The sequence below is a fragment of the Astatotilapia calliptera genome, chromosome 18 (genome assembly GCF_964374335.1).
Source record: "Astatotilapia calliptera chromosome 18, fAstCal68.1, whole genome shotgun sequence".
NCBI classification, from domain to species: Eukaryota; Metazoa; Chordata; class Actinopteri; order Cichliformes; family Cichlidae; genus Astatotilapia; species Astatotilapia calliptera.
In genome coordinates, this window is record NC_137439.1 from 24,003,145 (window position 1) to 24,028,859 (window position 25,715).

Consider the following 25,715-nt stretch of genomic DNA (forward strand, 5'->3'; position numbering starts at 1 on the left):
TTGGTAATACAGGGCTGATAGATTAGCTTCTACCCCGGGGTCAATATATCAGGCGGGCGGGGGCTGATCCCTCAGCTGTCTGTTGTGATGTACGAGTATGGATGTCCTCATATCAACTAACCTCTTTCAGTTCTTTGGAGTCTCCTTGCTTGTCTGACTGCAGCTGAAGCCTACGAGGGAACGAATAACCATACATGAAACGTCAGAATTATTAATGTATGGTGCCATTATCAGGTTTATTATGTTCCTACAGTTAGGTTTGTACGTTTTTGGACACTGTACACCAGCACAGTGGGTTTTAAACCTACATGTGACTGAAGTGCAAAATAAAAGAAACATCTTCCATGAACTGTTTAGGATCTGCAGCCATTTTCATACACAGTCCCAAATTTTCAGAGGCTCAAAATTAACTGGACAAACTAACAATCTTAAATATATGGATTTTTCTAATACTTTGACTGGAAAGTATTTAACTTTGACTTTGATTTTCATCCATGATTACCAGAAGTCTGCCTGGATCTGAGGAGCATAGCCTTGTACACGTTGCAGTTCATCCTGCTGCTCCTATCAGCAGTCACATGAAGTGTTTATGTGACTCTGGCGGCCGTACATGCCAACATTCCTTCATTCAGGGAGGTATCGTTTAACGATGCTATGCCTACCTTCTTGAGAGAGTTCATGACTTGGCTAAATGATGTGAAGTTGTTTTTCTTACCCATGGAAATTACATTATCACACACTTTAGTCGTCTCCTGTGAGCTTTCAGGCCTGTTGGTGTTGCAGTTTATTCCATCTTTTTAAGAATGAGCCAGATTGTAGATTTGGCCACTCTTACTCCACTCCTTGCTCTCTCTGAGGTTTATTTTGGCTTCCTTAACTTGCATCACCTTTGGGCCTCATATTGACAGATCTGGGTCATTTTCTAAGTTGAACTCTTGGAAAACGACCCAGATCTTTCACCCGTCAGATTCATCAGTAAGAAGGGGAAAGGACACACCTGGTCATGAAACTGCTCGTCCTTATTGCCCTCATACGTTTGAGCCTCTGAAAACAGACTGTGTGAAGTACTTTTGTTGAGCCCCATGAGTTAAAGCTGAAAGTCTACACTTCAGTCACAGCTCGATTGTTTGACTTAAAATCCACGGTGTTGGTCTACAGAGGCAAAATTGGAAAAACTGTGTCATTCTCCAAATACTTGGATTTAACTGTATGACATGCACTTTCTGTCAATGTGGAGCATGAGTGAAGAGTAAAGCCCTCACTATACTGAGAGTATCTTACTGGGGAAAGTCCCTCCAAGCAACAACACACTTACTGCACCCAAGTGAATGGGATTAAATGCAACAACACAATCACCTCAGAAAGGAAAAGGGTCATGGAGGCAGAGCAGAGCTTTCTTTTAACATCGTCTTGGTGACACACTACCATGCATACATCAAGCTGTAATCTAGTCTACGTTATAACAGCGTTATCATAATGCAGGCAGCCCTTCAGGCATTGCCCTAACAATGGCTAAACAATTTCAGTTTTTTGGTTTAGGTTTATTTTATTGAGGGCGTTTATATGGTTTGATCTCAAATTTTTAAATGAGCGCCAGCATAGAGTCAAAGGCAGTGTTTTTAGTGTTAGCATATGGCTTCTTCTTTGCATGATAGAGCTTTAACCTGGATTTGAGGATGGCATGTTGAAGTGTGTTTACAGAAAGTGATTTCTGGACATGTTCCTGAGCCCATGCTGTGATTTTCATAACAGAGTCATGTCTGTTTTTAATGCAGTGCCGCCTGAGGGCCAAAAGATCTTGTTGCGCCGTTCCAACTTAAAAAAAAAAAAAACAGAAACGTTACTGACATCAAATTTAAAATGAGCTAATATTTGTAATAAAAAATTGCAATAAAAATATCTTATATTTATATAATGTAAAAAAAAAAAAAAGACTATTCGAACATTTGATATGTTTTCTATGTTTTGTTGTGAACAAATACGGGTTTGTGAGATTTGCATTCTGGTTCGTAGATTTGGAGTTGTATAGATAGGAAGGGCAGCAAAGTATAAACACTGAGTTTCATCATCTTGTGGGTTGGAGACTCTTACCATTTATGACCACAGTGGGTGCACTGCTGGAGCACTGCTCATTGTTATGAGATTATGATCCCCTTCAGGGCAGTGTTACAATCCACCGACTATTAATTAAACCTACTGGGAGATCCCATGCAGCCTCAGGCAGGGGAGATGTGGCTGTGTATGGACTACAGTCTGCAGCAGTGTTTGTAGAGTTTTAATTGTGTCAATTAATTACTTCTCACAGTGAGTTCGGAGCTTATAGCCACAGGCACAATCAGGTAGCCCCGCTTGTTTTGCTCCACTTCTTGATCATGTAATTTTTTGCAGGTCAGCAAAACCTGGAGTGCAACCTGACATCAAATTTAAATGTCGTCTTACACAATATAACAAAGGAATGGGTTTAAAAAAACAGCAGACTCTCATGTATTTAAAAAAAACTCTGTCAATGCTAATATTTTAATACAGGAAACATATTTTTATTAAAGAAGGAATACCAGTTATCCATGAGGCAAACCCTACTTATAGTCTTATTGTCCAAAACAGACAATGTGTTCATCTGCAGTTTTTGTACATTTGCACAGATCTCTTAACATCACTTAAAAGAAATCTAATCTAGCTTCATAACCCATGTTTTGTTTAATAAGAGCTTTAATCAGAATATTAGACATAAAGAATAGAATAGAAAAGAACAGGCCAGAAGATGAAGCATTTACTGTGATGTTGAGAAATATATCATTAGGTTTGGTCAACTCTTCTGTACAGTGAGCTACATAAAAACAGAAATGGGGAGACACGCACACTCACACAATGAGGGCATAATAGCACTTAAATTGAACATATACCCCAAGGAATAGCTGTTGCACTTAAAATGACTTGTTTTTTTCCTGTTTTACAGGAGTTGAGCCTCCTGACATCCCAGTGGAAGAAAACTAAAAGTTTCTCTGAGGTTGCTAAAACACCAAAATCCCCACAAAATCCACAGAAGGTATGTGGTCAGTGGTGGATCTATGTTTGTCTTTACTCCTCTTATTCCCCGCAGGATAATATTCAACAAAATGTCATCGTGTTTGTTGGTGGTTCAGCCAGACGCACTTGTCTCAGGTGCATTTTTAGTTGTTAAAAAAAAGGAAAAAAAGAAATGTAAATCTATGAAAGTGAAATATTTGCTGTCAGCTGTCTAACACAAGTCTTCTCTGTGCAGCTGCTTTTATTTGCATGGCATGGAGCATTAAGGTAATTCGATCATTTAAATTTCAAGGAAAACAACAACAGAACAGGCGTTTGTTCCATAATGGCTGTGTGGCTATCAGGATCCCTGACTGTCCCCACGTCATGCACTCCTCTTATATAATTCAAAAGCCACATGTTGTGATTTACTCATCCAAACGAAAACAGTGTGTGTGTGTGTGTGTGTGTGTGTGTGTGTGTGTGTGTGTGTGTGTGTGTGTGTGTGTGTGTGTGTGTGTGTGTGTGTGTGTGTGTGCATGGCACAAGGGCAGTCGTTGGTGGGCGGAGAGGGAGGGAGGTGGGGCGGATCCGTGAAACTGAGGAGACCTTAAAGCCCTCAGAGGAAGCAGAGTTCAGTCTTGAATCTGTGCGTGCAGCGTGAGTGAGCACAGAGCTGTCCAAGGTGCTGAAGGGCTACTGCTGCATCATCATCATCATCATCACCATCATTATTATTACACAGTCCTCACCTCAAGGTAAGTTCTAATCTCTTCTGATCGTCCTCCAGTTTGTGTTTCATGACAATGGTGACTGTGCTTGCTTCGTTAAACGTTTGTTTGTAGGAGTTATTGTGGTCCTGCATGTCTAACTTTTTAAATGGCAACGTCTGCGAGCTGTCAGAAACAGTAGCAGGTGTGATTTGTGAGTTCTTGTGTAACTTTATGACACCCTTTAAAACTCTGTGCTACTTCTATCAATAATGTTTTAAAGGAACTATTAAGAGCGGGGCACCTTAACACCTCACATGTGATACAAAGATACAAACCATAATCCAGGCGATTTTCATCTTGTGATATATTCTACAAAAACATATATAGAAATATATTTATGAAGGTAGTTAATTCTTTCACTTCTCAACAATCCTGGAAAATTAGAGCTTTTTAAACCACTGCAATGTTCATCTTACGTCTTTGATTTTGAAAATCTGTGAAGTGTTTAAAAGTTACAGCGTAGTAAGAAGTTTTAAAAGAAGTTACAATCAAAAAATCCTTCACTGAAATTCAGTTAAAAACTTCTAATTTCACTCTGTTTTAAATTTTTAAATTCATTTAAATAATTTGTGTTTTAATATCCATTAAAAATTGTTACCTTTTAATGGAGAACAAAAAAATAATTGCATAAGAGGCCGAAGATGTTTTAGGGCTTTAATCATCTTGATGACACCAAACACAAGTTTAACAGCAACGTGCTCATTGTTGGGTGGAGATTGCTTCCCCTTTTCACAGTCTGACAGTCCAACTTTAAGGATTTACTTTAGTTTTCAGACAATATCCGTTTCATTTGTAGAAGTCCTTGACATTTTCAAAGCTGCTGTCATAATCCAGAGCCCTAAATTGGAGGTATTACAGGTATTAAAGGCACGAGGAATGCCATATGTCACTCAGTGTGTCGTCAGATTTCACTGGCACAGCTGCTTAGTGCTTTCATCAATCTCTTCTTTTCTTTTTTTTGCTTTATTGCTTAAAAAAAAAAAAAAAAAAAGCTTCAGATTTTATTACAAATCTGGAGCCCTGAACTGTCCACACCAGGCTTTCATTTTGCTGTTTTGCGTAAATCAGATGGTCAGGCAATAAAGTGTGATTTATGTGCTGTTTAGGAACCAAAGCAGGTCTCGCTATGAAGATCAGTGATCCATGAAATTGATGTGGCTTATTCTTTTATATTCTTTAAAGCTTTTGTGTTTGCTTTGATTCTCAGGGAAAATGAATTTTCACCTGTGCTCTTGGATCTGTTGCTGTTTGTTTGTCATTATGACCTTGGCTAATCTGCAGAGCTGTGGAATGACCTAAAAACATAAAACATGACTTCTCTGGTCACATTTTTGAAACCCCAGACCTGCAACAGACCCACATATATGATAATCAGTGCTTTGTCTCACGCCTTGATTTAAATAAAGGTGGGGAAAGGATGCAAAGTGCTGAGTGATTCCTACCTCATGCATTTAGGAAACTGGTAAAGCTGTGCTCCAGAGAGCCATAACTTTGGTTGTGTTGCATAACTACTGGTTAAAGTGTATTTTGTCAGGGCAACTGCTCAAAAGGATTTAAGAGAAAGCAAATCTTTAACTTTTAAATCCAGTTAATCTTCTTTTGTGTTTACAGCCAGCTGCTAAAAATCAATCGAATCCTTAAAAAAATGGAAACGGTGAGAAACTGCTATCCCTGTTTTCATTATCAGCCTTTTTTCAAAGTGATTTCTGTCCTGCCGTGTAAACGTTATGTCCGCTCTATTGACTGCCGAGCCTGTCCTGCCTATTTAGCCTCTTTTCTTCTTCTTCTACACATGGCTATTCCGTGCTGTCCAGACCTGATGCAACCACAGGCCATTTGATAATTGATACTGAGGCAGGCACTTTCTTTCATTGTGTCCAAAGGTCCCCTATTAAACCTTCACTATGCCCTTAAGTCCCATCATTGGGTGAGCAAGAGTGCTATCAGCGTGTCTTTGTGAGGATCTGCGGGGTCTTAAGGAGGAAGAGGAAACCTCCTGGAATAGAATCTGCTGATGGGGGAATTCACCTATCGCAGGAAAATGTCTCTCCATTAAAGAAGCTGTGCAGGGTGTATCCATGCAAGAGTGCAGCAACTCCCTAAGGGTTTTCTCCATATTTCTTTTTCTTTCCCCTCATCAGTGCCTGATTTATTTATCTTCTACTAAGCTATATCTGAATTCAGGAGAGATTGTTTTTCTCACACAATTTTTTTTGTGCTTGCAGGAAAACCCCCAAAATATTCACTTGGTGCCCAGAAACAAACAAATAAAATTTAACCCTGGTCGAATCCTGAATCAGTGGGTTTTCTCTACATCTAGGAAGTGCATACTGGAAATTTACTGAGTTTTTATTGCTTCTTTTTTCCTTTTAGGTATCCTGATGACTGAAACCCCAAATGAAAAAGCTCCTCGTGACTCCGGATGAAGAAATAGACACAAAAATACAAGCTTTGCTCAGTAACCAGGCCGACACAGTCAAAACAATTTGAATGCAAAATAATTCTGTGAAGCAGCACGACACACATCATTTCCAGCCAGCAGGCACTTTGATTGATCCATGGGACATCTTCAGTCACTCAGCTGAGATTTATACTCACTTTGTAATTACAATAAAGGCTTCCAGAGAGCTGCTATTGGATGACAGTTAAAATATTGACCAATAACGGAGGATTACACAGAATAAATAAATCAGGGACCTCTACTTTTGTATTGTTTAGATCTCTTGAGAACAAATGAGTGCTATATAGGGATCATGCCAACACCAGCCAGTTCAGTCTAATTTGCCATGCTGAGCATGCCCCAGCTTGCCACACCATTTACCAGAGGACTGATTAATTTGCACTGCTAATTTGTGCTATGTTATTTCTGTTGCCCTGCGGCTTGTGGAAAACACTGCATTTGAGCTCAGTCAGCTATTAGCTGCCAGATTTCACTACGTGAGCTTCCTCCATGTTTAGAAACCACGAACATTAACAAAGACGGCTATGTGGAGCAGTGCCACTCCTCAGAGCTTCTGACTGCAAAGAAACAGTCATTTAGTTAAGCGATTTCAAACTCCAAAAACATTCCCTCACTTCCAAGATGAGCAACACAAACTACTGGCTCATGGACTATGATGTTTCTTCTCCAGCTCCGCCCGGGTATCCCCGGGGCCCCACCGTGCTGCAGCCCGTGCCGGGTCACCCAGAACAAGGATCAGCCCTGTGTTTTGTTGGCCTCCTCGTGCTGCTGCTGCTCTTCCTCGTGGTTCGTTGTGTCCGCATCATTTTAGATCCTTACAGCAGCATGCCATCGTCATCGTGGACGGACCACAAGGAAGGTCTCGACAGAGCACAGTTTGATTACGCCATTGTGTAACAGCGGAAGCGGCTAGGGATGAGAGAAATATCCAGTGAAAAGCTCGGTTCCTGGTGTAAAAGGAAGCTCTCAGTCCTTATTGCATAACAATATGAAAGCACTGAACAGAAACTGTATGAGGGCAAAATGCAGCACAGCAGAGAGAACAAGCAGAAACACCAGAAGCCCAGTTTCCATTTTACTTTACAGACATTAAGTGTGTGTGTGTGTTATGTACAGTGCTTTCAGTGACAGACGCTGCAGGAAGAGAAGGATCCATATCTCCGCATTTCTTCATGACTCATCATGTCATTTTATAATTCTATAATGTTTTTTTTTTCTTTTACAAATTCCAGAAAGCAGATCTCCGCAGGAGATGTCCTGATCAAATAAGAGAGAAACTAAATGAGTTTAGGATAGACATGGAAATCATTTAGACACAACTGCACTCACTTGCAAGAGCTTTAGAAAAAAGGAGCATATGCTTTCTATGATTATTAGGTAAAAGGCTGGATTAGTTTAATTGAAAAGATCAGGAAAGAAGGTCTGAGTTTGCTTGAAACTGTAAACTTGATTTTTTTCTAAATCAGCTTTGACTCATGCTGGACATTTGGTGGCTTTTGTGCCACCACTCTGATGACCCTCAGGTAAACTTCTTGACCAGTTAACCAAAGCACCTGTTTTTAAAGATGTAATTTAGATTTCCTTCTGAAATTGAGCTTTAGCTTCTATTTATATCTTTTTCTTTTCAAATTCACTTTGTCCTAAATTCAATGTCTATAAAAGCTACATTTATAATGAATAAACATCACAAAATTTTCTTCGGGGTTTTGCTGTTTCACGTCACCATCCCTTTAAAAGGCTTATGAGGCTCACAGCTCTGATTGAATGTGTGTCATATAAAGTTCTGATTATGAAATGCAAGTGCACCAATGTCCTCCCGCTAATCCTTTTTGGCTTTAGGCCCCATCCAGTGAAACACCAGCCAAATCTGTTCAACAGTACCTGTAAAAATAGATCTATTTCATACTAATACTGCTCCTTTGGCCTCTTGTTTTATATTGTTTCTGTCCGTGTTATACTGTAAAGCCCTTTGAAACGTGGCTCTGAAAGACTTTATAAATAATGGCTAGTATTGATATTTCACTGATTTTTCTGTTTCCATAATGATTAAAGACTGAAATATCAAACTGCTGTTTGTGATCAAACTTACTGGACGTGCACACTCGCTTGTTAAAAAAAGAAGAAGAAAGAATGAAAGTGGAATTCATTTTTTAAAATGAAATAAAAGCTTTCGTCTTGCCCTGCTTTTAGAAACACTAATTCATTTACAGATCTGCAAACTGCACTTAACTACATGCACACAAATCCATGTCAGCTACTAACTCATACACATGAACCTTTCCTGTGCAAAGGCTGTCCTTGTTGCTGTGCTAAAATCGATAGCAGGAAGATTTAGTGCGAGGGACATCAATCGAATAATCAGTTAGGGGCTTGCAAAGAGATACACAGAGTAGGGTGGAACCTAATTGTACCAGATGAACCTCCAAATGAAATGTTTTTGCAGTGGCGTTCTTTCTAAGTTTCTAAACAAACCACTTTTTAGCTGCTTGCACAGTAACGTAGCTCTGACATGTATGACAGGAGATGTAGTTCAGTTTAAAACTCTTACTTTGAAATGATCAAAATGACATCATCACTCCGTAGAAACACTGTATGCTCACATGTCTAATACAGCTCTCCATCCTGCTAACATAATTAACAACCAGTCAAATACACATGCGCATATCTTTATATGTCATGTTCTTCTTATGCAACAGCTAGAAACTGATCATGTAATGTGTATAAAATTTAAAATAAACTGCCTTCCTGTACTGTGGCTATAACAAAGAGTTTTAGGACATTCAATGTGTGATTCGGTTACAGGGAGACGGCTGGACTTGTGATGAAAATTAATAGTATTCCTTCCCATGGATTAAAAAGACTCCATTTCAGTTGAGGTGGAATCATTTTTAAAATTACTTCCTGAAGGCAATGCCATTAATTTCCCAGAGGTTTCCTTTTACTTCCAACTTTCCCCTTCCTGTCAGATTTTCTGCTTCAGTTTCTGACCTCTCCTGGTTACTTGGAGAACAACAATCTATGTTCAAACAGCTTTGCAGCACCAAGGAAGCACACAAACAAACACACACACACATTTTGGATAAAATGGAAAATAAGAAACGTATAACTTTCAGAAACACCACATGGTCATCTACAATCCTTTATTCAGAAGGATAAAATATAGACTCTCTCTGTGGACTTCATTTTGCCCGTGCTCTCTTCAAAGAATATAGAAAATCTGTATAGTACTGTATAGATAAAAAGCAGCACTGATCTAGGGTTTGTCTGCCTCTGGTCCACCACTTTGAGTGAGCATTAGATGAACTGCTGACAACCAGGGTGTCTAGAGGATTAATCCTAATGACTACTGTGATCCCCAGGGAGGCACAGTGGAGTGCTGGTTAGCACTGTTGCATCACAGCGACAAGGTCCTGGGTTTGAAACTATAGGATAGCTGGGGCCTTTTGCTGTGGAGTTTGTATGTCCTCTCTGGGCACTCTGGCTTCCTCCCAGCATGTTAGGTTAACTGGTGACCTGTCAAGGGTCTACCTTGCCTCTTGTTGTATGACATTTCAATTCATCGGCAGCCATCACCTCAGAGCACTTTATATTGTAAGGTGAAGAACCTACAATACAACAATGGGAACTGCTGGAGTCGTCATAAAATTTGGTCCCGTGTCTTTTGGAGAGTGAAAAAGTTGGAAACATTGGAAACATATTAAAATAAGATGCTACTGCATATATGATCTCGTCCAGTGCTTTTAGCTTTTAGTTCAAAGTACCACTGAGCCAAATCCAGAGAACAGAGCTGAGATGTACAGCTGGAATCTCCCTGAACTGAACTGCTCACAGCAATTTATTAGTCAATATAGCTGCCTTAATTACTCAGTGGGGAACTTGTTAGAGATTTAGCACAAAGAGTGCAGTCAGACTTCTCTAACCTGACCAAAACAGTCCAGTGCAGTCCAACAGATGGTTGGAAACACTGTATAACAACCCCGACCTCATTAGTGTCGAACTGAGCTCGACAGATTTTGCTTCACTGAGTTCTGACAATTTACTTCCTTGCCAACACAAAAAAGGCATTCAGTTCCCTTCACCCTCCCGCAGACTGTCTGCAGAAAAACACATGTGCACATGCACACAAACATGCAAATACGTCTGGATCACACACACAAAACATTGCCTCAAATCTGGCTCAGGTGATATGACTGACTCTCATTTTAATATATTTCACGTCTGACCTTTTAACAGCTGTCCTTTTTTCCAGCTCAAGAACATACCAACTAAATGCAGATCAGATCAAACCTTCCTGAATATGCAAACATGAAATACACAGAAAAACACACCTGCGCGTACCAGGATTCCCACTGATTTACATTCATTTCTTTGTTTGACAGTTGACACCTAAAGCTTAACTTTTAAATATTTACATAATGGAAATATTTGAACTCTTAAAAAGGGGGAATTAAGTCTTTGGAGTGCAGCGCCACAAAGAGATATTATTAATATTGCATTAACACGAGTAACACAAGTACACCGGTGTTATACATACACTCATACACTTCAGTGAAGGACAGCCCACACCCAGCCACATGCAAATCATAGTAATTTGTCTGCTGCATAATGTACACAAACTCTCCCCTTACTGCCCGAACACAAGTCATTTAAACACCTTTTACCTGTATGTGACCGAATATTGCACCTATATGCCTGAGGCGTGACACACACAATTCTAGTGTGTCATGCACAAGCTTATTGCCAAACAGCTCCCCAGCTGAGCTGTTTGGCAATAAAGATCTGCACATTTGCATAACAGTGCTGATGTTATCTGCTAATCTTGGGACATGAGGAGTGTTGTCTGCAGTGCTTGAATGTGGAGGAGGACAGTGTGAGGAGGACCACAGTGTGGCTTTGGAAGAAGTGAACCATTTAAAGTTGTCCTGAGTTTTCTTAAGGGTAAAAGTTCAAAAGGTTTGCCTGCCAGCCTGTGCAGAGAGGTGTGCTTACCTTCGAAGCTCGTTGCAATGGGTTTCTGGAGCTGCTTTCCCAGAGAGAGCTGGTGACCCGGGAGAAGTCTGCCATGAGAATAATCTACTAAGGAGTAGAGGGAAATGTAATCAGGCATGTTTCCCATCCATGATATTCAATCAAGGATTTAATCAAACAGTTTTTACAGTAAAACGAAGTGTAATGAAATGGAATAGATCACAGCTTTTGTGCCATGGTTGCCCCAGTTTGTGTTATTCATATAATGGTTATATAGTGGAACATCATGACAGGTTAACAACTATAAGGCCTGATATGTTAAAGACCATGCACACTGAAAATAGGCCTATCCCTGCTTTCCCAGCTATTAACCACTTATCCTTCTGCTTAAATTGTAGCAAGCAATCAGCAATAGCCTGCCCACCCACTATAACTTAAAAGGTAACCACAGAGCCCACTTCACACTGTGAATCATTCCCCCTGAGCCGGAGACACCCCTGGTGCGTCAGTCCCCCCACAGCTATCAATCATTCAGACAGACAGAGCAGACCGGAAGTCTTCACAATAAAGGTTCACTGCTACATTTTTGAACCTACCACGACCTGACTGTATTTGGCTGTATACAGGTCAAAAAGCATGAGGTGTTAATAAAATATGCTTACATTAATTAAAAATGATATTCAAAATAAATTAATAAATTAATAATAATAATAATAATAATAATAATAATAATAATAATAATAAATTTTATTTGAAAGCGTCTTTCAAAACACTCAAGACACTGTAGACAGCAGAATAATAAAAGCGACATAAAAGCAAACAGTTTACACAATCATAAAAGCATAAGACATAAAACAAATTGAAAATAGTAGAGTGAAGAGGTTACGTGCGATAAGCTATTTTGAACAAGTAAGTTTTCAGTTTGGACTTAAAGAGAGAGAAGTGATATTTCTTTATTTACTCTATATTTATACAAATTTATCGGGGGGGACACTAAAACGAAGTAAATAAACTACTAAAAGCTACAACATACTCTTCCGAGGGCTTTTACTTTTGAAGGTTGTCCCACAGCTTCCTTCCCCGCTTCATTTTTTTTAAAACCCCGTCTGACTTAACAACCGTTGCAGATCGATGATGACCGAGCGGCTCGGATCTGCTGTCGTCTTCAGGACACAGGAGCACCACGGCGCATCGTCAGCCACCCAGGGCTCAGCCTGAAATCTCGGTTTAAGCTGGATTTTCTTTCAGATTCCTGCCTCATTAATTCGGTTTGTAATTCACACGGAGGTCCTGGTCGGTAGGTTTCTGCTCTGGATCCCGTTTCTTTCGGCGGTCTCATTGCAGCTTACTGCGTTTATCCATGGAAACAACCAACTGAAGTGCAGTCGGCTATTTCTCTGCACTTTGTTTAAAAGAGATCGTTATTCACCTGACCCGTGCTTTATGGTTGTTAGGATGATTAATTCTGATCTTGTAGGACAGGAATTTTCTTATTGTGGGACATTTTTATTTATTTAAGAGTTATTATTATTGTTGATTTTTGATAACATATTGTAGTTGAGGTGACAGATGTAGGATCATAGGATGCTTAGGATGCACCAACATAGTGCTCTTCTTGTTGTAGCTGCTGTCTCTCTCACGTGACACCTCACCTGCTGTTATACCTGGATGAATTCATATTTGTTTGCGCTCAAGCTTAACTGTGTGGAAACCTCTAATGTGTACTGTACATAATATAATTGGTTTGTGCATTTGTGTCTATGTGTGTGTGTTGTATATTGTATATTATTTGCCCTTCAGATTAGATGCCAAACTTAATTTCACAGTTTGAGTTATATACCTTTAAATGACAGTAAATCTAATCTATTCTTATTTTGTTCTGTCCACCATGTTCTCTTATTCTTCTTCACCTGTGCATCAGAAAAAAAATGGAGATGCTGCCTGATTTATGGAAGGAGGACTACTGGCTTCCTCCTGGTGTGACCTGGAGAGACATGGAACAAATGGGGGACTCCAACCGCCCCAGACCCCTGGACCTTCTCATCGCTCTGCCCCTCGCCCTCGGCTTCGTAGCCCTCCGCTACATGTTTGAAAGGTAGCACACAGGCCTTCTTTGTTTTGAAATGGGTGAGTGAGTGTTTGAGATAGTGAAGGGTCTGCAGCAGAGCACACAAACATTTCACTCCACTGAAGCTGAAACAGCACTTACAAGTCTTTTCGAAAATACAGCAATCATATGAAGTCGTTGTCACCACTGGGGAAAAAAGTAGTCGCACTGCATTTGCTTCCTATAGCCATCCACAGTATCAATAGAGAGGACTTTGTAAGAGGATCCGAGCTGTGGGACAGTGAGCAGGTGTTTTTGTGTTTTTGGTGAGTGGAGCTGGCATTGTTAGCATGGGGGGAGAAAGACTCTGGAAACTAGAGAGGAAGATAAACAGAAATGAAATGAGGGAGAAAATTAGAGATGTTCAAACCTAAATGAAGGTAATTTAACATATTAGCTGTGAGCAAACAAGCAGAAGATGCGTCAAGAGACTCAAATTGCTTGTTAATCATACTTAAGATGTCATGTGATTGTCAAATGATCTCATGTTCCTGGAGTGGAAAAAAATCATGCATGGCTATGATTAACTAATAAAAGCAGGCTTGTTTGCAGGTTTGTAACAATGCTTTAACCTAATGTTTTTTAACTGTTGTGTTGCTAAGTGAGTGGTAATACAATGCATTCATATGTAAGTGCAGTCACACGCTGGTCACCCAGCGCTCTATTTACAGCTAAACAGTGACTGCTACCCCGAGTATCCCCCGTCCTCTTTCTAAGATACCTTTTGTTCTCTCTGCCCTCAGGTTTGTTGCCCCACCCATGGCCAGGTGTCTTGGGGTGAAGAATAGATTTCAAGTGACCGCTGCACCATCGCCGAATCTGGAGTCGTTTTACATCCAGAACAGGAGAGAGCCGACACAGGTGAGCCTGAGGAGGCCTCTGCACGCATGCAAACACGTGGCTTAGTCTTTGAATTTGTATTTCTTTAAAGTCAGGTGTTTTTCAAATGATTAAACTGGCGTGTTTTCATTTGAAAGTTAAATTTGTGTGTAAAAGCACTTTGTTTTCCCTTTCCCCCACAGCATTAAACACACAACCCCACAAGGTCATCTTGTGACCTTTCACAGGCTTCTGGCTAAATAGAAATGAGTCCAGCAGACATTTGCTTTTGCTCTAAAGACTGAAGAAATATGGAGGGTCAGCTTAATGACTTATTGGCTGAAAACTGACAAAAAGCCTCATAACTTAGAAACGGTGCACGGTGGCACGGTGGTTAGCACTGTTGCCGCACAGCAAGAAGGTCCTGAGTTCAATTCCAACATCAGGCCGGGGTCTTTCTGTGTGGAGTTTGCATGTTCTCCCCGTGTTTGCGTGGGTTCCCTCCGGGTACTCCGGCTTCCTCCCACTGTCCAAAGACATGCAGCTTGTGGGGATAGGTTAATTGGATAATCCAAATTGCCACTAGGTGTGAATGTGCGAATGAATGTGAGTGCGAATGGTTGTCTGTCCCTGTGTGTTGGACTGGCGACCTGTCCAGGGTGTACCCTGTCTCTCGCCCCATGACAGCTGGGATGGGCTCCAGCGCCCCCCGCGACTCTGAAAAGGATAAGCGGAAGCGAATGGATGGATGGAACTTAGAAACTATGATTCTTACAAGTGTGGTGTGTTCTTTTAACATATAGACAAAGACTTGAAATAGCAGGTCACATTTGACCTCTGACCCCTGTAGATTGATCTGAAGGTCAACATGTTAATAATGCTATATAGAGCTATTTAAAACTATGCTTCTTTCTGCCATTGTTTCCACTGTAGGCATATAAAGAATGATATGTAAATATCACATTATTTTTTATGACTTTGTTATGTACAATATAGTAACAGGTTATAACTTTTAAAATACTGTTTAGATACATATAGAAAGTTTCTGACTAAGTTTATTTTGTTTTTGGAAAGCAAAATGAACATGTGATCAAGATTATTTAAACAAATTTCACTAAACAATGAAATGAATGCTACATATGTAAACATTAATAAGAAATAATAAAATAAATATACTCAAAAATGATGTCAACTATATTCAAATGGGTTTGAACAGGAGAAATAAATCGAAGCCTGCACGTCGCACTTACTTTTACTGCACTACAAACTTCTTAAAGTACGTTTTAAAAGAACAATACGAACACGTTGCATTCGAGCGTCGCTTGCTCCACCTCAACTCATTCTGTGCTGTTTTTTGTTTCAGAGTGAAATGGAAGGCTTGATGCTGTCGTGCCGCAAAACGCAGAGACAAATAGAGACGTGGTTCAAGCGTCGCAGGAGCCAAGACAAGCCGTCTAAAACCAAGAAGTTTGGTGAAGCTGCGTAAGTATTTCCCCTCCACGCCTCCGTCATTGTCCAGTTACTGATGAGTTCCTTCAATAGAAGATCCTCCACCAGTCTCCACAATGACCGATCCTGGAAAAGCTCGCAAGAACTCTGACACTGTCCAAAGCTTTGGCTGGTTACATTTTTAAAGTGCTTTTTTTAAATAGCCAGAGTTTCTCATCTCAGTCGCTGTCTTTCAGTTGGAGGTTCTTCTTCTACCTCACAGCTTTTGTGGCTGGATTGTCCTGCCTGGTTGATGTGAGTGACAACATTTTATAGCAATGACATTTTACTCCTACTATTGATGCTAAAACAATAAGTGAGTGAAAAAAAATCAATTTAACCTTTGTGTTGTCCTGGGGTCATTTTTGTCCCAAAAAGAAATCTTTTGCTATCAAAAATGTGTTTTTTATTCATTAAATGGTCTGAAAATAAGTGAAGTTATTCAGTACTATGCTATGCATGATTGGAATAAGTTGGAATAAGTAATTTGATTTATTTATGGGGGTTTTATTGGATTTTGTAACACCTGTTGTCCTTGGGGGTCAAAAACGGCCCAAAGTAAAAAGTGTTGCAAAGGGCCATATTTTCATACCATACTGCTTTCAAACATCTTGGATCACTGATGTGTGGGGTCATGCAATGCTCATAACAACAACAACAAAACAGGAAGCACAATGAGGAGGCAGGTGCTCTACATTTAATTCAATTTTAATTATACAGCACCAAATCACAACAACAGTCGCATCAAGGTGCTTCATATTGTAAGGTAGACTCTACAATAATACCTACACAGAAATTATCTCACAAGCCTCCATTGCACTGGAGGCTTGTGAGATAATTTTTTTACCATGTTGTGGAAAGGAATGACCAGTAAAGAAATGCACATATTGTCCTCTAGTATAATGAGGAGGAATAATCAATGTTCAGGAAGATCCAGGGTTAGAAGATAAAGAAAATATTGCCAATATTTAGATCAAATGCTACCTTTTCTCTGAAAAATCACATCACCCACCTGCAGAAGTGGAAGAAGGCTATGAAGTGAAGGAAAGTGATGAAGAATCTGAAGTATGTTCAAGTAGGTTCTCAGGCATCCAGAATGTGGTAGTCTGAAGAGCTTGGAAAGAAAGTGACTGGGCTTCTTGAAGTTTCTTGAATTTTCAGAATGTGAAACTAAAATAGAAGATGTGTCAGAGGACTACACATCTTCTATTTCAATTATGATGAAGATCAAGCAAGAACGAGGAGTCAGCTGAGACAGGAATATTTGCAGTAATATGAGGAAACATTGATCTGGTCTTCTATCCTTCCCAGTGACAGACGATGCAGGACTCTCTCGTGCGTCACAGAGAAAGACAATCTACCACGGCACATATGCCAGGTCCCATACTGATTACCTAAAATCCTCAGATTGCTTTTCTACGCGAGCGCTGAAAGCATTATACACCATGTATTCTGCTTGTATTATGCTTTTTAACGTTCACATGCCAATGGATGCATCAGAGACCAAGTTGGGGTTCAGTAACGTGTCCAAGGACACCTTGGTAAGAACTCCAGACTAGAGCACACAGAGATTGAACCAACAACCATCCAATTAGCAGATGACCTGCTCTACAGCCAACTCAATGATGAACAAGGAGGGACAACAAGAGAGGAAGAAAAATGGATCAAGAGCAGCTGTAGGCATATGTGGGTGTGTTGATTCTTACTGCCGTGCATCCAGTAGAGTCGCTACGGCCAGTTTAAATTCAAATTCAAATTCAAATTTTATTTGTCACGTACACAGTCATACACAGTACGATATGTAGTGAAATGCTTGGACAACTGCTCGTGACCTAAAGAAAACAAAAAAGGAAAAGGCTATGAATAAGATAGGAAATAAATATGAAAAATTAAAAAGGGTAAATTTAACTAGGAAGGAATAAAATATAAATTAAGGTTAAAAATGAAATAACTGTACAACACAAATTATGACATCCAGAGTCTTTTAGGGCAGTTTTCATGCTACTGTGACTGACACAAGATTAATCACAGAATCGCAAAAAGGATATCATTCCTTGATAAAGAAACAATAAATGATCATTGTTCATGACACAAACATGCTCCCATTGGAGGTGTATGGAACAAGTGGGTGTTTCTCCTGCTGTGATGTAAGATCCAGGTACTGATATGACTGTGTGAGCACCAAGTCCCCTTCAGAGGACTCTGTCCATTCCAACAGAACATCCCAAGTAAACCGGGGAACTACGAGATAAAAACATGTGCAGTATGTGATGTCAGGTAATGAGTTGGAATAAAGTTGTATAAAACCTTGAAACACAGAGATGGATGATATTTTATACTTATTGCTTTCAAACCAGATGCAGTCATTTTTGACCCCAGAAGACAACAGATGTGATTATTTGCTGCCAGTGAAAAACTTGAAGTAGTTTAAAAACAGCTTCCTAAATTAACTTTGACATATACCCGTCTGTGATCATCTGTTAAAGAAACCAACTCTGGTTGTGAAACGATAATCACAATAACTGATGATTTAATTTATTTTTTTTACCCAAAAACAAAGACACATTTCATTTAAATGAGGTTTTATCAGACATAAATTTGAAATGGAATAAAGAAATCGTGTCAAAATGTTTGAATTAAGTTTTAATTAAAAGTGGGGGAAAAATCCACTTCATATTAATTAAGTATCAATCAAACCAGATGGAGTCATTTTTGACCCCTGAGGACAACAGGTGTGGAAATCGGGAGGACATTATGAGGGATAATCTGAAAGTTATTTCTGTCCTTTCATACGTTTCCACCTCTTCAGGTTTATTCTAAATTTTTCCCTGTCTGTGCAGAAACCGTGGTTCTGGGACCTCAGGGAATGTTGGAGGCAGTATCCATTTCAGGTGAAAACATTACATACACCACATGACTACTTTGGTAAAACAGAGTGTGCTCCATTAAAATAACCGTTGTGAAAGTCTCATTATTTATGTTGAAAGTATATATATATGTATATATATATATATATATATATATATATATATATATATATATATATATATATATATATATGTATGTATGTATGTATGTATGTATGTATGTATGTATGTATGTATATGTATGAAAAAATAAATAAAAATACCGTCATGGCTGAGAATAGTTTCAATCCATCTAATTGTAGTTTATAGGCAAAGAGTGATCCATTATACCGCCTAGTGGGACTAAAAACAAAATGAGTTGCTCAGATTCTTAGGCTTCGGTGGCAAGTGTAAGGATAGCGACACGCTAGAATTATTCATGATAGTTTCCCTTCCTTTCTTAAACAGAAAAGCTTATAAATACATTTCAAATCCTCCACCTGTGTAGGTGCAGTGCTCCCTACTGTTCTGCCAGTATTTAAAGTCCAGGTATTTTATAAAAAAATCACCTTTATATTCGTCCTCCTCAGCCCATGGAGAGAGCTCACTACTGGTACTACATGCTGGAGCTGGGATTTTATGGCTCTCTGCTCCTTCGGATCTCTGTGGATGTCAAGAGGAAGGTGAGGATGTTACACAACAGGCTGTTTTCAGCCCCGGCGACACGTAGCAAAGTGTTTATTTAAACAGAAGCGCTTGTGCATTGAACGGCCCGTTTTGTTACGCAAGCATTGCATTGAAAGCAGCTGATTCACTGCGTGCGCTGCCCTTTTAGATACGCCAGAGTTTATATACAGATTGCTGCTGACTGAGTTGCATGTTTCACACATTCCACCACAGAGTGCGTTGCCAGATTTCTTCCTGTCTCACGCAGCAGATGCCCTTTACAGAAGTTAGCTGTTGGGATGATGTTGGTCTAACTGTGGTCATATTTCATGTTTCTCTCACTTCACTTCTGCTTTAATGAGAATCCTGACCAGCACATGGTTAATGAGTGACTGTCTTCTGTTGACATCTGATGGTTCTTTTGTTTTGCTCACTGCATGTTTGCCTTTGCAGGATTTTAAGGAACAGGTCGTCCACCACTTGGCTACCATCTTCCTGCTCAGTTTCTCTTATTGTGCCAACTACATTCGCATCGGCACCTTGGTCATGCTGCTCCACGACTCCTCTGACATCCTGCTAGAGGTAACCTGCAGATCCTTTTATTTATGCTCTAAAGGTAAAATAAAGGTCATTTACGGTCATTTTTTTTTTTTTACATGTGCAGGAAAAAACATCTTGGGAATCTTTAAAAATATAATATTCACTTTGGCCAGACATCCTACATTAATGTAGAAAATTGAAAGAAATGAGAAAAACTGACTGTACAAACTACAATCAGAAGTTCAAACTGCACTTTAGGCTATTCTTAGAAAATATTTATCTAAGACCTCTGCAGTAGCCTGCAGGAAGCAGAAGGATCCTGTGATTGTGCCATGATAGCTAGCGGTGCTGACTGACCTTTGTTAACCTGTGCAAAAGACACAATTGTGAATAACATCAGGCTTCTAAACCTGAGCTGCTTGATGCTTTTTATTTTTGCACTGAAAATGAGAAAACAGCAGGCGTTCTTAGTGTTCTGCTTGACTTAAAGACTGAGCTGTTTTTCCCCATTCTGAAAACATTTAGTTTGTTATTTTATTATCCATATCTACATAGCACTATTGTTGGGATTTGCTATGTGACTTTATTGCACGGTTATTATTTCTGCAGCCTGCAAAGATGTTCAACTACGGCGCTGGCTGGAGGAGATCGTGTGACACCCTGTTTGTTATGTTCGCTGTGATCTTCCTCGTGACTCGGCTGGTGATTTTTCCCAGCAAGTAAGAGATAATTCTCCTTTTTTTGTCGTTAAATTGCTCGATAACTGTAAAAGAAGTGTGGATGAATTTGAACTCTCTCATCAGCAACTTGACTCTAGCTATTCGATTACTTACAGAATCATTCACACCACCCTGGTACTGTCCATGGAGGTGTTTGAGCCTTTTGCTGGCTACTACTTTTTTAACATCCTGCTGATGGTGCTGCAAGGTCTGCACATCTTCTGGGCCAAGTTGATCTTGCACATGTTCTATAAGTTCCTGAAAGGCAAGGTGAGAAAGAGCAGTGAAGCTATAGTGCGTCACGAGATGTCTCTGACATGTTTTCAATTGTTTTGCAGTTCTAATTCTTACGTGATACCACTTGATGCAAACAAGCAAAGAGTCCAATTAAAAGGACGACAGGGAGCATCCAGAAAACTGAACCAGTCAGCTTTATGTCCTCATTCACAGCCCTGTGGTCACAAGAAAATAAATCAGTGTCACCCACTCATTTGTTTTTGGACCTTCTTCGTAGTTTGTAGTGTGAAACCTTCTGTTTTCTTCCTCAGCTGGAAAAAGATGAACGCAGTGATGAAGAAAGTGAGGTTGAAGAGGAAGAGGAGGAAAAAGGGGGAGAGGAGAACAAGGACCCAGGAGTTGACTGTTACTGGGAGAAAAGTAAAGACTCTCTTAACTCCAAACTGTCTATGCTCACCAACAGCTGTGTCCTTAACAACCTGGCCAACCACAGGTCGTCTGTGGTGGACAGAATGCGTAAAGCTCAGTAGGAACGTTCTCTGTCTGTTGTTTTCCTTTACTAATGTGAACTGGGTGTGTTCAGTCAGAGCGGTGTCTGTGAGTCAGATGATGCTACTGTCCTTCACTTTTAACTGTGAGAAACTGAAGCAGAAAACATTCTCTTTAAAGCCGGTGTCATAAAACAGGTGTCATAGCGCCCTGCTACACACAGGAAGCACAATCCTGAGCCTCAGTAACGCTGTACAATGATCCATAGTGATTCACTGTCTTTAAAGAGGGACGGCAGCCTTCATTTGAAATGTTTTGTGCTTGCTAATGTCCACTGTAGCCTTCACTGCACACGGTTTTCTTTTTATTTATTAGGCTCACGAAGCAAACATTTAAAAGTACAACAGAGATTATTAACACGAACATAAACCAATATCGAAACAAAAGAGCAGGTTGATGTATGTTCATGCGTAGATAGAAGTGCTCTTTAATTACTGTAAAATACTGTTACATTTAAATGCTGAAAATAAAATGATCATTTAGTCTTTCTACCTTTATTTCTTTTTTTGGTTAAAGATTTTGAAAACCACCTCAACCGGCTCCTCATATCGAAAGGAGCCAGTTGAGGTGGTTCGGGCATCTGACAAGGATGCCTCCTGGGCTGGGCGAGGTGTTCCGGGCCTGTCCCACCGGGAGAAACCCCCGGGGCACACCCAGGACACACTGGAGAGATTATATCACTCGGCTGGCCTGGGAACGCCTTGGTGTTCCCCCTGACGAGCTGGAGGAGGTGGCTGGGGAGAGGAAGGTCTGGGCCTCTTTTCTTGGGCTGCTGCCTCCCTGACCCGGCCCCGGATAAGCGGAAGAAAATGGATGGAGGGATGGATTTTGAAAAATATTTCAGTATGTGATTAAGTAGAATTAAAGTGCTGTGCAAAAGTCTTCAGCCACCCAGGAAGATGGGGTGGAGGTGCAGCCATTTAGTCAAAAGTGTTTACGCAGAAGTGGAAAAAATTCATAGAAGGAAAAAGTTTATTGCTCTAAACCTCTTGAAGGGCATTCAAAGTTCTTCTTTGGATGTTCGCTGCCTTTTGTACTGTTCTCTGTGTAAAAAATCCCACACTGCTCGAATAATGTTGATGCCCGGACTCTGGGGAGGACAGTCCATGATTCATAGTGTTTCATTGTGTGCCAGATGTATTTTTCTTAGATTCTATAAAAGAAATTGGAACAAATTATGTGTTTAAGTGGCAAAAAATACAATTAAAAACTATTTTGTTGGTGAGCTGTGTAGACACAACACTAGTTCATCCCAATGATTATAACAAAAAATCAAATCTCATACAGTCACTGATTCATCATTAGGTTAGGTGCCTTTTTAATGCTTTCATGATTTATAGAACAGTAATAAGAGTCTTAAATAAACACAAAAACTTTGAAAGATCTTCAGAAATCTTGGAGAACTGTTTGTGTTATTTTTCCAGGATCACTTTACACAAATAAGTAAGGGTGGCTAACGAGTTCTGCACAGTACTGTAGTCTAAGGAGCGTCTGGACTTCTTTAAGTTGCTTGAACACGTTTCACCTCTCATAAGAAGCTTCTTCAGTTCTAAGGGCAAATGGTGGAGAGTCCCAGATTTAAGCCCTGTGGGAGTGTCCCCCCAAGAGAGACATGGACCCCCTAATGATCCTCTACCTAATTACACAAGCCGAGGTGTGAAGACGGGTGTAGGTCACAATCAGCCAAGGTTTGGGGTGAGCTCATTGTGAAACCCACTTTCGTGTGAGGTCAGATGGCCCAGGATGAGAGTGGGCGTTAAGGTGTCTGGGAAGGGAACTGGATTATAGATGGCCGACAGTTGGTGTCGTAAACCACCGCCTCTGTTCGAAGATGGTCGCTCACAGTGGACAGAGATGTCTTCTTTCAGTCCTCTTTCAAACTCTCCAAAATGTGAACTTTGGCATCCTCGAAAGCGTGACCTTTGTCCTTTAGATGGAGAAGCACCGCCGAGTCTTGTCCTGCGGAGGTGGCTCTTCTATGTTGTGCCATGCATTGTGAAGTGGCTGTTTGGTCTCTCCAATGTAGAGGTCTGGGCATTCCTCGCTGCACTGCACAGCATACACCACATTTTTGAGTTTGTGTTTAGGAATTTTGTCTTTGGGATGAACCAGTTTTTGGCTGAGTGTGTTGCTGGGTCTGAAGTACATTGGGATGCCGTGCTTGGAGAAGACTCCTGAGGTTTTTCCGAGCACCTTAGACTATGATGACCTGGATGACCGAGAACCTTCACAGACACAGTACTGTAGATTAAACAGTGTCACTATCACCGCTGTTGTGCATCGCCATCTGCTGGCAGCTTCTACAACCACACTAAGGAGGTCCACAGACTTGAATTGCAAAAATGTTTAATGACCATAATATCACTTTTATGTGAAACCTCTCTCTCTCGTGAAGGAGTTGTTTTTTTAAAATGCACACATAGTTACAAATGTTCCAGCAGAAGAAGAGACGAAAAGGATTATGGTCTGTGATGGAAGTCTTTCCATGAGCCCTTTGTTTTGGAATAAAATGTCGTAGCTCCTGATGGGTGATTAGAAAGATTCACTCTAGAAGTGATTCAGTTTGTTCACAAGAAAAAGCTCAACTTCTCTCTTTTATCGTTTCTCATGTGGGCTTAATGATGACTCATATTTTATTAATCAATAGTGTTTGCCTTAATTCTTATATTATCAATGCTACTAAGAGCAGGACTTCTTCTTTTCTATTTAGTTTAAATCTATTAGTCTTAAATTAAATATGTAGAATAAAGTTGAAGGAATTTCTGAAAAACAATATTTAACTGGATTAAATCATGAAACTTAATTGTCCTCGCTTTTCTCTCTTCCTCTTTTCTTCTATATTTGTTTTTTTCAATAATTATTTCATTCTTATTGTACCTTTGTGTCATTCATCATAGCAAACACTTGCAGTTAATCTGCGACCTGTTAGTGAGTTTCATCCCAACGTTAGTTACTCCCTCTGTGCAGCAGTGTCAGCAGGACAGATTAAAAACAAAGCACTGGATAAAACTTGTTCACAGCGCTCTGCTCACTGAGTTTCTGAGCGGCTGGTGAACAGAAAGCTTATAAACTTTCTTCTCCTTAACTTCTGAAACGATCATTTTTGTCTGGGAACTCAGTGCACAGTATTACTACATTCATTTTGCTTTATAACTGGATTGGTGTAACTAACAAAGCTCTGTGCATGTAGTAGTACATGCCCACAGTAGCTGTAACCATTAAGTTACTGTCTCACGCTCTTTGCTGGGAAACAGCTTGAGGATGGACTCACCCTGTCAGAATATAACATCCAAAAAGGTGGATTTCACCACGATGGAAGAAAACTGCTGTTTGTTAAATGTTTTAAAGTTGCATTGATGGTTATATACCCATGTCTTTCTCTCAGATTCCAACCCTCACCTTGTCCTACGTCTGAGAGGGGGCATCATTGAGCCATCACTGAAGCAGCTGGCTCAGAAGTACAACTGTGACAGGATAATCTGCCGCAAGTATGTATACAAAACCAGCACACACAAATATTAGCGAGACTGAACTCATTCTCAGAGAGGTGAGGGGATAATTCCCCTAAGATAAGATAAGATGTTTTGAGCGGATTGCTAAAAACTGATTCCACTTGATTTCATCTTTTTGCAGGGTGCATGGGAAAGGTCCGAAGAAGTAAAACCTTTAGTTGCTCCTTATGCACATGAGGTTTTTAGGAAAAAATGCATTATTAGCAAGGCTAAATAATTACTGAGTGGCTGATTAAATAATTTTCCTCTTTCAAAGAACAGTTGTCAGAATCAAATTCAGTGGCAGATTTTAGGTTGACTGGGAGTAAGCTCTCCCAGAGCTTTGATGGCTCCAAGTTGAGTGTTAGCAGATACATATCACAGCCCTCAGTAAAGCAGCGATCTACAGATTCCATCTCACTAATCTAAAGATTTCTGTCATCCGTCTTAGGTGCTATGCTCGTCTGCATCCACGTGCCATCAAGTGTGGACACACCCGCAACATCAGACTGAGGATTCTGTAATCTGATTACACAATCCAGCCGTTAAAAATGCTCCATCAGATTGAATAAAACTCTTAATACTGAAGAAAACCTTTTTTACCTCTTATTTTGAAATGTGTTAAACATCAAAATTGAAGAAAACGTGATCGTAACACATTTTTTGCCATATTTAGATCTTTTCCAAAGTTCAGCTTAATCAGGATGTGAATATGAGCTGAATGATTAAAAGAAAAAAATAGATTATAAAGTTGGCCAGTATATTTTTCAAAAGCACATCAGATTTATCTACAGTCTGTAGAGTAAACCAACAACATAGCAACCCTGTGTTTTTAATTTTTATTTTGAAATAATATTACTGGATTGAATTTATAATTTTTTTTTTTTTTTTAAATAAAGCGTTATTGAATGTAGGTAGGTATTACATTTTGAGTTTGGGTTTTGAGTCAGTTAGTCGCACCTGCAAATTATGGTAAATGGACTGGTTCTTATACTTAAGTACTCAGAGCACTTCCAAGACATCTCATTCATTCTTTCATACAAGC

At 39.9% G+C, this 25,715-nt stretch overlaps 1 protein-coding gene and 1 long non-coding RNA gene across 3 annotated transcripts; one reads left to right on the forward strand and one right to left on the reverse strand.

Moving 5' to 3' along the window:
* Positions 1-34: 34 nt before the first annotated feature.
* LOC113010463 (uncharacterized) lies at positions 35-12,371 on the reverse strand. Its single transcript, XR_003270347.2, has 3 exons — positions 12,242-12,371; positions 11,230-11,316; positions 35-170 (listed from the first exon to the last, which is right to left on the reverse strand). It is a non-coding gene; the product is annotated as an uncharacterized LOC113010463 (long non-coding RNA).
* Positions 12,297-25,263, forward strand: LOC113010462 (ceramide synthase 2-like). Of its 2 annotated transcripts, none has more exons than XM_026149514.2 (13): positions 12,297-12,476; positions 13,130-13,303; positions 14,059-14,176; positions 15,498-15,616; positions 15,820-15,877; positions 18,463-18,513; positions 19,059-19,151; positions 19,588-19,716; positions 20,284-20,393; positions 20,510-20,663; positions 20,942-21,050; positions 24,565-24,667; positions 25,122-25,263. In XM_026149514.2, exons 2-13 carry the CDS (start codon positions 13,137-13,139, stop codon positions 25,192-25,194), a joined length of 1,284 nt encoding a protein of 427 aa, XP_026005299.1. In that variant the 5' UTR covers positions 12,297-12,476; positions 13,130-13,136; the 3' UTR covers positions 25,195-25,263. The 2 variants fall into 2 exon arrangements, with proteins under 2 accessions (XP_026005299.1, XP_026005300.1); XM_026149515.2 differs by having other exon boundaries at positions 12,305-12,505.
* Positions 25,264-25,715: the final 452 nt, after the last annotated feature.